At 41.0% G+C, this 12031-nt stretch overlaps 1 protein-coding gene across 1 annotated transcript; it reads right to left on the bottom strand.

The window, feature by feature from the left end:
• Window positions 1–1998: 1998 nt before the first annotated feature.
• Window positions 1999–4628, bottom strand: si:ch211-212d10.2 (uncharacterized protein LOC557710 homolog). The gene is made up of 3 exons (XM_049587336.1): window positions 4204–4628; window positions 3716–3831; window positions 1999–3002 (listed from the first exon to the last, which is right to left on the bottom strand). The coding sequence occupies exons 1-3, from the start codon at window positions 4391–4393 to the stop codon at window positions 2904–2906; spliced, it is 405 nt and encodes a 134-aa protein (XP_049443293.1). The 5' UTR covers window positions 4394–4628; the 3' UTR covers window positions 1999–2903.
• Between the last annotated feature and the right edge of the window lie 7403 nt (window positions 4629–12031).

Genomic DNA, 12031 nt, shown 5'->3' with positions numbered 1-12031 from the left:
ATACCTCATGTAGCCAGTGGAATTATTATTGTAATAAAGTTGTACAGCGGGGAGCACAGTGGGGAGGAAAATGAGAGTGTTGAGCCGCACTGTCACCGACACCTCCGTGACTGGTCTCTGCGCCTCTGCCAGAAAATGGAGCTGACAGAAAATATAGTGAGTGACTGGTCTCACCACTAAGGAATAAAGAAAACACACTCGCATCAGTGCGCACACACAGCCACACGTAAAAGCTAGAAAAACACATTTTTCTTGAGTCAGTGGTGCATTTCGGGTCGTGAACCTTCCACCGGCGCCTTACTAACCATTCCTTTTGAATCCCATTGCGTCAGCAACAGACAAACCTGTGTGTGCATGGGCCAGGAACGGAGAGAAATGCTGATGGAGACGACTTAGCGCTGGGACCGCCACCAATCGTAATTGCAGTGCCCTTCATGTGTGTTCTGCTTGTTGGAACTCTAATTGGGTTACAAAAACTGTCCAGAAACACAAATTCTGAAAGGGAGTTTCTGTTGCGTGACATCACTGGAATAAGTGTCTAAATTTATCCAGAGACTGCAACTCAGCTTGTGTGCGAGTTTAAAAGTTTGAGGCTTCAGGTAACACTTATTGAAGACAAGGAAAAGAATTATTGGTAGTAATGACCACGAGACTGTCAAGTTTGCTTAAATATTAGCTGCTGAAAGAAACTGTCATGGCACATCCACTATTACATGATTTTACAAATTCTTCCACTGACAATCACTGGAAGCTTTATACTCATAAAGGTGAGCTGTATTACTTATGCTAATACACTGCCGACAGTTGGGAACTCAAAATTACAAACATACCACAACTGATAATCAGAATCTACTTATTTTTTCAAAAATATTGAATGAAAATCTTCATTTTTCACTCATCTGTACTATTCATTCTGCATGTTGTCCACATGAGCTGCATTTACAAATTACTAAATTAGCACTGCATTTTTCATACATCATAGTGACTCCTTTTACCTCCTGCATGACAAAAAAATAAGGTGTCATTTCTGGCTGCATGTGAATTCATCCCCTGATTGCAATTATGGCTTGATTTTTGCAAATGATCATTTTGTATTTTAATGAGGACACAGTTGGGAACATTTTCTGTATGACAACACAGAATTACCTGCTTGCTAGTGCAGACAAGTGAGACAAGACTGGCAATAGGTGGATAAGAAGCGTGCTTGAGAATTGAGATGAATTTTCAGATCGAGGCTCCCACACATTTTTACCAATTAATTTCAAATAACTTTCAATAACTTTTCCACAATATTTTACTCAATTTCCATGACTTTGTGTAAGCAGTTTAAAATGGGCAGGCCTATGTCAGGACACACTTCCCAGGCATTTGTGGAAAAGCAAATGACTAGCATTCGCTACCTTTACTCTCTTGTTAGACATTTCCATCAGGAACTAGCTGCATCTGCCAATAGACAGCACTGGCACATATGAGTACTTTCCAAAGCATCAAGGCCGTGCTGCTTTTTGGGGGATAGAAAGCCAAAGATCAGACAGATGTCAGTGCAATTTGGCATGATGGATTATAATTTTGACATTTTGAACATTTACTTGATGGATATGCCTAATAATTGTTTTGTGACTTTGCAGAACCTGAGCATCTGTGATACCTTATTAAATTATGGTTGATTGCAATCATGTCCCTTTAGTCTCCCCCCATCCAAGTAGATCAATGAACCAACACACTGGCCGGATATTGATTTTTCAGACATCTATTCACGTATTGATGTCCAGATCACGATAGCTGGTGATTCAATCAGACTGAATCACCAGGTATCGTTAGGCTAAGTGTTGTCTGTAAATAAGCAACCAGTTAGTAGCCAACAGTTTGATCTATGGGATGAGATTTAGCTGAAGTCTGATGCTGCTGTGCTACATGACTGTACTGCAGCAGCCTCAAGCTAATGTTAGCTATCCATCAGTAGTAACTGTCACAGGCATCAGTGAATACTCACAAATCTAACATGCCTCATATTTTATTGTGAGAGTCTCGGTTAACCCACTACACAACAGCTTTTCATCATTTTCTTGTTTCTCCTCTTATGTGACGACGCGTTTTTTCTCCCAAAACAGGGGCGTAATCTTGGCGACTGCACAATGCCGGTGTGGTCTATGTGTACCACATGATACCAGTGACATTTTTCGCATAGGAACTTTTTTCACATAACATTAGACATGTTTTCGGATATTTATGAACATGTATTAAACAATAGCCAAAACAATATATATTCAAAACTCCCCCAAAACATTTTGTTAATTCCAAACCACTTCCAGGCCTGGATGACAGTTTTTCTCATTTCAATACTTTTCCAGGAATTTCATGACCGTAAGAACCCTATCAGATCCACTTTGGCAGTTTGCAGGTTTCAACATAAGATGTAATGGCTAGTGCAAGTTTGACTGCTCAAGTGGGAAGACAAAAATGTCAGAATACATTTCAATCTATGGCATGTTCATCAGAAATAATTACCTTCCTCAAGAATCCTTAAAAATCTAGAAAATTATCAGTATTGGAAAATCGCTTCTGTTCTGCCATTGATTAAATATGCTGGTTTCTTCTCCTATCTGCTGTGAAAATTTAAATGTTGTGTTTCCATGTGTTTGCTACTGTCTGGTGTGTTATCTCTACCTGGAATGCCAACAAGAAAAACTCTGAAACAATCTCATGATGTCATGTCCTCTTCAGACAATCCTCTCGATATTGTCCTGAGTTCACGGCAATCAAAGTAGAAATGGTCTGTGAAAATGACAGATAAGGCTTAGGAATGTTTCAGATGGCTTGGGTTTGTGGAACAAGTCTTAAAAATAGACCTCAACAACAGCTTCACGAAGGGCTGGAGGATGAGGTGGTTGTGCTGAGGTTGCTCAACTCTTCTGATCCGCAGGAAAAGGCTCCAAGGAGAGACGGCTGGCATGTTTCACGTATACGTTGCCATCCTCCAGCTTGACTTCATACACTTGTTGCTGTGAAAATTAAAACAAAAGGATACAAAGACATAAGAACAGGGAGAAACACACCACTATGAGCTATGGTGGAAGCACTGAGAACTCACCCTAATGTGCCAAAATCAGCTTACAGTGTATTTAATGTCACTTTTCACAAGTTACAAATGTAGAAAAACCTCCTGTGAAAACATGAGTGTGTCTGTTTTTGTATTTCTTCCACTGCCTGATAGTTGACATCACAGTGATGTACAAGAGAAACAACAGTTTATAAAAATGATTAATGGAAAAGAGGACGAGATGTTTATGGAAAGTGAAGGTCTTGTTTTGGACAGTTCGTTGCATGTAAACAGAACAGGGGAGGAAAACATGTTTGACAGAACAAAAGGGGAACATAATCTCAGCTCTGACTCATGAGCTTTGATTTCTCATGCCGTGTCAATCAGTGGAACTTCCTACATCTAATAAAAGTGGATGATTTATCTTCGCATTGCTGCAAATGTTCCTGTCATCTTCCAGGTGCGGTCAACAAGTGCAGCTGGGGATGCGATGAAGTTTGCATATGATGTCTCTGGAAGTTTAAACATATCTACGTACTCAGTGATGATATACTGAGCATCTTTTGAGACCTTATTAATGTTCACTACTATATATTACATTTTATTTTTGTATTTGTATCCTGAGGCACACATTAAGCTGAAAAAAACACAGTAAAGACATATTACATCACTGACCTGTAAGGAGGTCCCTGACTTCCCGGTCCTGAGGTCAAAGTTGTAGTCGTGCCAGGGACAGAAGACCTGCAGGACTCCATCGGCCTCCTCGATGTCCCCCTCACACAGAGGACCGCCTGGGAGACACAGGAAGCTGTTAATCACAGCGTCTTCCTCTCAAAACATATGACTTATGCTGTCTTCCCTCTAGGAAAATGTGATTTTGAGGCTTGCATAACATGGTGTGAAAGTGATAAGCTGTCTGACAGTAGGGGGCTGTCACATAGACCTGTCAGTAGGCTACCAGCTGAGGGATACATAAACCAGATCCTCATCCTCTGCAAGGGGATGGTTAAAATCTGACCCACAGATATGTGTTTACATTACATCCTCCATATTACAGTGAATACACTTGTTTTATGCAATAAAATGTGATGCAATGCGCATTAATCTGCTGTTAGAGATAGCTAAAGGGTTAATAAAAGCGGCTTATAGATAGAGGTTGTTACCGGAGTGCGCACAGCGAGCATCCATGGCAAAAAACTCCCCCTTCACGTAGAAGAGGCAGACATCGGAGTCGTAGCCGAGGGAGGAGTACATGAGACGGCAGCGCTTCTTGGAGAGCCCCGCTGCTGGGCCTATGAGCCTCCATGAAGCGCCTTCCGTGTTTCCCTCCTCGTCTCCGGAGCCAGAAGCCATCAAGGACGGCGAAGTGAGCTGCTTTTCTAATTTGCGCTACTACAGGGCTGCTTTTTTCCGCCGGTGCAAATGCATCTGGCAGCTCGCTCGGTGAAAATATTCCATATTAACCACCGAGGCCGAGAGGTACGACGGTCAGCCGTGCGGACCGAGCTGCCTCCATCCGGGCTGCAGACTGCCAACGAGCCGTGACACCGTCACACCGAGGCACGCTGCGCGCTCCGGCTGCTGCTGCTCCTCGTTTCAGCTACATGCATGAGAATTAATAAAAAATGAGCCACACAGATATTCAATACAAACCCACAGATTTATTATGCCATTGATGAATCGGTTTGAAATATACAGCCGTCTCTAAAAATAAACCAAAGTTGAAGCAGCAGCCAAAACAAGCTTGCAGAAAAGGGCCTTACTGTGGAGGCTGCTGCTCATCAGAAATAATGTTTCCTTAAGAACAAACCAAGACAAACCTTTTCTGTTCTTTGATTAGACTCAGTCTGTGACACTGTTTTATGTTCAAACAATATAAGACTTTTTTGGTGGCCCTGCTGAGTTTAATGAAGAGCACTTTAATACACAGAATACTGGACGTGTTCCCGAACAGTGTGGTGACTGTGGAACATTACTTTTTATGTACTGTGCAAATAGCTCAAACCCATTTCTTAATTATCAGCTACAAAGCCTGTTATTGTTCTTTCATGGCCGACTCCACACTGTACGCTACTCCAGACAGGTATTTGGCTGATTCCTTAGGTTGGGTTTTCCACGTTGCAGTTTCTTAGCATTACCACAAATTGTTTGTGGACTCCGTGTTTCTGCCAGTGTTTGAGTTGTCGAGCCTGCGTGTCAGCTGTGTGATTTAGCGAGTGGCCCACTGCAGCCACTTTATCAAACCAAGATGATAGGACAGATAAAACTTAACCTCAGGGAGATAAATCTTAAAACGACATCTCCAACTCCTGTCAGTCAGTGTAACCTCTGTGAGACCTTCCGTGAAGACGTCGGCCATCTGTCTAAGAACAAAAAAGATTAATGACTCATAATTACCAACAGTGTATAAAACTGACCTTCGCGGTAGCATCGGAGTCGAGACTTTTGCCACCTACAAATTTGCCCAATTGGCAAATTGCAAAAAACAAAAACACATAAATGATGATCTGTATTTCCTCAACTTTTATTCACATTGTCTCCTTCACTTTATTGTGCCAGTAATCATGCTGCTGGCAGTTGAGCCCAGAAGTAATGTGAGTTACTGTCTAGACTGGAGTGATGCATAACAGAGGCCACTTGTTCTGATTCCTGACTTTGAGAAACTGACTCATGTAAGGCTGCAGCATGAGCACAGAGGAGAGCCATGAAAACGTGTCATGGGCAGGGAGAAGAATGTGTACTGCGTCTTGTCAGGAGTTGGATCCCTGAGAAAGTAAATGTGAAGTTAAATCACTGAAGAATAAGATGAGCCAGGGTAAAGAAACCTGAGGTGAGTGACGGAATTCTCAAATATGTTTTGTGCTCGGCCAGCAGCCTCAGCAGATTGACAGGATATCGTCATTATAACCATTATAACCCATTCTACATTCATCTTCATGGGCGACATTTAAAACCTTGATATGTAGATGTATTAAGTTGGATTGAAGTTTAAACATTACACACCAGCATGTCATGTAGTATCGTGTTTAACTTTGTGTTGTTTTTGCAGAGATTTCCCATTGTCAGCATCACAACTTTGTCCAGCTTTGGTTCTGGCTTTTCCACTTCTCAGCATCATTTTGTACAACCAGGGGCGGAGCCAGATGTTGGGTCCAGAGTCATGTTCCCCTGGGGAGATCTTTTCCAATTTACAGCATCTATATGCACTATTTTTCAAGTCATTTGAGACATTAGAATGCCTACATATCTCTGCATCATTGTAAGAGCCACATATGCATATATTTATATTTGGTAAAAATGTCTGTTGATGTGACACATCATTACGGATTACCGGCACAAGTTATTTACGCCAGGTATGGCGCCACATGGCAGTTTAGTGCGCATGACAAAAGGAGATTGTGAACAACGTCATGTGTAAAAGACAACATGAAGTTTGTGTTGTTTAGGATTGTAATACATTTTTGACCACATTATGCAGTGTTGAAGTGCGGTAATGGGTAATACGGTGAGAATATATAGAAATAGGACACTGAGTCGGTAGTGGACCGTACGTGATGTAATTTTGGAAGGACCAGGCCTGCCATTTTCTTTCCTTTTTTGTATTCTCAATAAATATCGTTTAACTTTTACCCTGTCATATGCACATTCAGGACATCCAATGCATCAAAACATTGTTTTCTAGTTGGAGCCGCGCCTCGTTTTCAAACTGTATGGTTTGACTAAAATGAACAATGACAGCAATATAGTCCACGATGAGCAGCGCTAAAATCAACCTGCGTAGTTGTCCCTCCATTGTGACATTAGAAAGAGTCGCATTTATCTCACAAGTGTACTCTTCTTCCACGTTTTGTTTACTTCCTGGATTTTTCCCACATGGAAATTCTGACCAATCAAGGGCAGCTTTTTCACACAAGGTATTTGATCTGGTCCACTTGTAAATTCTGCCGTGAGAACACAAACTACCTCTAGGCAACTTTGTAATAGCAATAGTCCCTGATTCAGACCAAAGCAAGCACACTCTAGTTCTAAAAGCACCCTAACAGGCCCAGAAACTTTAGTATGTTGAAACGGCCACTATAATCATTTGCGAAAAACATGATAGTTGACAAGGAAAAAAAAATCATCTTGTAGCACCTTTATCCTAATTTTGTATTTAACTGTTCTCCATCAGTCTTCATAGTTCTAAAGCCATAACAACAAATGTTAAGAATGACTAATTTTCACTCTAACCACTCTTAACGTTGTCTGATGTTACTATTTTTAAGTTACATAGGATAGGACGTGTGCCTGCACACTTACTGCATGACAAATTTATTTCAGTCAGTGTTTCAATCCTACTTGGATCTTCGTCAGGTCAAGGTCAAAATGAGTTTTACCTGAGGATCAAAACATTGTCTTTATCAAACCTGTGTTGCATGGAGTAAGTGTAGGCTTTACTTTTTTCCTCATGTACGCTTTTTTTGATAGCCTTGCAGCCATGTGATGTTCGTATAATTATTCGCTCTTACAAATCTCAAGACCATGTTTCTGTTTTACTACGCTGGGGTAGAGTTCACAAAGTCAGTGTTTCAAGTAGGTACAGCTGCAGTGCGGCTGGTGCAGCCATGTGACTCGTCTGCCATACCTACACATAAGTCCAGGATCAGCCCACTTGGTTCCTTGGTCTGGAAGTGGAAGCCCTGAAAGAAATGCTATGTTAGTGTTTAGCTAGCTATTAAGTGTTTTTTCAAACAGAAGCGGTTAAGGTTAGGGCAAAGGTTACATCTCGTTACTTAAAAGGCGAACCGCGTCTTCAGGTATAGTTAGTAAAGGTAGTGAATAAAGTGGATTGTTGCAATGTTTGGCCTCATATTTATTCACAAGGATTCAAATACCAGTCCTGCTGGTGGGTTTGTCTTGTACCAATGGTGGACTTGGTTTGTAGGGGCATGTTGTGTAGGCTTCAAATGTCCCTAATGTCTATCAAATCTGCTACAGTTGAATCCATGCCCCAGAGGCCACCCTCTGCTCCGCCTCTGTAAAACTGACAAATGTTGGTTATTTTGTGCTAAGCCATTACTACCATTTTCAGGAACGTCCCTGCTTAGTCCAGCAAGACAATGCCGAGCCACATTCTCCACGTGTGACAACAGCAATGCTTAGTAGGAAAAGAGTGCTGGTACTAGACCTGTCTCCTATTGAAAATGTGACACACATTATAAAGTGTAAATACGACAACAGTTGTTAAGCAGTTACAGTTGTATATCAGCACTTCAACAATTAGTGTCCTCAGTTCCCAAGCGCTTACTGAGTGTTGTTAAAAGATGATGTAACACAGTGGTAAACATACCCCCGTCCCAACTTTTTGGAACATGTTGTAGCCATTAAATTGAGAATGAGTGCATGTTTATAAAATAAATAATTACATTTTATGAGTTTGAACATTAAATATCTTGTCTTTGGACTGTATTCAATTAAATACAGGTCAAAAAGGGCTTGCAAATCATTGCATTCTGTTTTTATTTATTTTTACACAGTGTCCTAACTTTGTTGGAATTGGGTTGTATTCAAAACCAAAATAAATAACAGCAGTGCATCATTTTTATTCATATTTTACATGTACTTACAAAATAGTGTTGCTCAGACAAGTAGAGGTCCAAATTAGCTTTATTAAAATTAAATTATCCTCTGCTGTCTGTTAATTTCAGGTAGTGTTTAACAGTGTATCATTATAGCATTTCTGTGGAAATACCCAGAATAAATCCCAAATAAGCAGCGGTAATAAAACACAGCTGGGAATATTTTTTCGCGTGCTGATCAGCACAGGTAGGTTTGAATCATGCAGTCTCCTCTCATACAGCAGGGTTTGATTGGAAAATCACCAAAGGTGTTTATTTTCAACAATCCAGCCAAGTATTACTAATTAGAGGGTGGGGTCCTGAGGTTATGAAATGGGTCCTAGAGGATTTCAGCCAAAAAAGCTGTACAGTGAAGTGGGCAGTCTGCAGCTTTGAGGTGGCACTGACAAACTGACAGTCATTACCAACAGCTCTGCTTTGGCATGCTGGAAGGTGAGAAAACTGTAAGGCGCACGCTGTGAATCAAATTAAATGAGCTCCAAATGATTTGAGTTTTGAGAGAGAGAGAGAGAAAAAAATGCAATTACAGACATCAAAATGATGTACTGTGGAAAATCTGACTCAGCAGGCTGGATGGGATTGGTAAACAAAGGTGCAGACAGCGAGAGACAGGCCAAAATAAGGATAGCACTGTCCATAAATTTTTTTGACTTCTCGTTGCAGTATTCAGACCACTGGACAGTGTAACTTTTTGCAGGAGGCAAAATTTGGTGTGGAGAAAGTCTGGCCCAGATGAGATATTAGACGGTGAGTGGAGCCCAAACTCATCTATCACTGGCTTCTTCTTGTCCACATCCTAGCAACCACCCTTCAATGTCTCCTAACTCATCCGCCAGGGATTGATGGAAGACAAACTTTCCTGCCAACCTGTTTTTTTATTAGCTAAGTAAATGCATCTGCCAAGCTTAAAACACAGCTACCTGCTTACTTTGCTCCTTGTTCCAAAATAGCTTGTCATTCAAGTTCTTCTTGTTTCATGTACCGATAGGAGGACAGCGTGATTTAAAGCTCCCACAAGGAGCTCATACAAGGATAGCACCATTGTTTGCTTGGTACTTGATGTCATCTGTAACTGTGGAACGTGAACAGTCGTAATGTCACTTCAAATGCAAATCCAGACTCAACTTTGATGTTGAGTGGACAGGAAACCGAACCCACAACTGACTCCTGGATCCAGTCCCAATGTCTGCCCTCACAGACCTGCATTACCAATAAGCCCCAAGGCTCCCACTGTGGAAACGATAAGTGGTTGAGGGCCTTTAATAAACATCTGAGCACTTTATGCATACTTTATATAAGTCTGCAATGTTGCTGACTTGGCTTAAGGTAATTACCCCAAATTCATAGCATTATAATGTTAAAAAAAGGAGGTCCAAAATGATCAAGAACAAGATGACATATAGCACTGTTGCTTTGCATTCATCTGTGCTGATCAAACAACAGCACAAATAACACAGACAATTATTAGATCTGGAGAAAAGCAGCAAACTTAAAATAAACTAAAGGTTTATGAGTATCACATTTAATTGCCAAAGATATTCCTTTGTCCCAGGTAACAGGTGATTTCATAAAGTGCTGGCCTGTTTATTGGGAAGCGTTTTCAGCCCTTGCACCCTCTTGCACTTACAGTGATCACACGGATGTTGTTTAAGTTTTATTTGCTTTGCTTTCGATAGTTAGATAAGAAGATGGGCACTACTCTCATACTGTGTTTACAAGGGTGAGTGTAGGTCACCTGCATTTTGGCAGCACTCAACACATAATCACTGTAGTTATGCGTGTTAAACTTGAAAATTTAAGTTGTAAAAATACGCTTTGAGACATGTAGCCTAAGTAAAATGGGAGCAGTTACACAGCCTGTGTAGACAGCCAGATCGATTATAATAGAAGTGTACTTGTTCCATTAGACACCATACATCAGACTGAAAAACACAATTGAAACACTTCCTGTGTAAACTCACTGTCATGTCTGTACTTTAAATACAAAGCTGCAGCCAGCAGCAAACTAGATTAGCTTAGCACAGAGACTGGAAACATGGAGGAACAGTAAGGCTGCATGTGTTTCAAGGTAATTTGACAGATTATTTACCATGGACAAAGAGAACTGTATACAGTGTTGGAGGCTGGGCCCCTTTCACTCCTGTTTAAGTTGTTCAGTGTTGCATTAAGCTAAAAAACTTCAACTGCCGCAATAAAAATTAACCAGATGACTGCCACTGTGTTCGCACTGTAGAGTAGGCCCACTAGAGACTTCCGCCGGCCGAGCCAACTGCTTCCAGTTTAGCACCCTGCTAATTTAAAGTGCCCCTCTTCTAGACTTTCCAGATGTCATAGGAGCAAATACATCAAATTCTGCCTCTTCAGTTTTAAAAAAGCTATTAAAATGAGGGAAAATGTGTCCTTTGCAGGTCTTTGTAACTGCAAAAATGACATTACTTACTCTTAATGTTAATGAACAATATTTTAGCCTACTAGCAAGCTTACTTGTTAGCATAACCTCCCGAGTTAGCAAGCTAACCTTCTAATATTCTAGTCTATTGGCAAGTTTACTTGTTAGTATGGCCAACCTACTAAGCAAGCTAATTCACTAACCCTGCAGTAGCTTATAAGATTTCTGTTCAATGTTGCCAAGGATTTTGTTCAATGCGGAAAACTACTTAGCTCTGAAGACACACACAGCAATTTTTAAAGAAGTACAGGAACAGCACACTGATGATGTCAGCGGGTTGTGATTGGTTGATTGCAATGTTGGTCCAGGAATGCAGTGTGGGATGATGACCCAGGAGCATGTCCTACTTGACTAAATCACATCATGCTGTTCTGCATGCAGTTATTTCCTGAAGTCTCTCCTGGTTGCCTGGCAAAATCACAGTAACAAGAAGATTCCAGGAACTTACTTCACTTGGCCAAGAAATAGTCTGGCGCATAACACTGCAATCTGTCATTTTTATACTTTGGTTTTTGAACCAAATTTTGATAAAACATTTGGGATATACAGTAACATGTTAATTAGTGAGCTTTAGGAGCCTGTAGGCGGACCTTCAAACAAAGCAAGGCTAGCGGTTTCCAGCGCTTGTGCTAAACTCTTAACAAGAAATAAGTGTATATCTCCAACTATTCCTTTAACCAAAGTTTGAAAAGTTTAAGTGCTTAGGGCTTAGGTTGACATTAGGACTGGACCTCCTGTATTGCAGCAGGACTCCCGCCCCCCCACAAAAATAATACCAGATCCTAAGGGAAAGAACACTGATCAGGGTCAGCCACAGTGCATACCAAGTCTTAAGTCCATGGGGTGGACAATACAATAAACACACCAAATAAGAAAACAGCCTAAACTCTCTTTTGAGGGAAGCCACACAAATCCAGAAATAAG

The sequence above is a fragment of the Epinephelus fuscoguttatus genome, linkage group LG10 (assembly GCF_011397635.1).
Source record: "Epinephelus fuscoguttatus linkage group LG10, E.fuscoguttatus.final_Chr_v1".
Classification (NCBI taxonomy): domain Eukaryota; kingdom Metazoa; phylum Chordata; class Actinopteri; order Perciformes; family Serranidae; genus Epinephelus; species Epinephelus fuscoguttatus.
Note: the sequence above shows the minus strand (reverse complement) of the source record. Positions and strands in the feature narration are given on the sequence as shown.

Bases quoted from the DNA above. Each gene is read 5' to 3' on its own strand.
- si:ch211-212d10.2 (XM_049587336.1), bottom strand. From the start codon at position 4,393: ATGGCTTCTGGCTCCGGAGACGAGGAGGGAAACACGGAAGGCGCTTCA. The intron at 3,832-4,203 runs GTAACAACCTCT...TGTGTCTCCCAG, and splicing joins TGCTCGCTGTGCGCACTCCG to GCGGTCCTCTGTGTGAGGGG. The intron at 3,003-3,715 runs GTCAGTGATGTA...TAATTTTCACAG, and splicing joins AGTCAGGGACCTCCTTACAG to CAACAAGTGTATGAAGTCAA.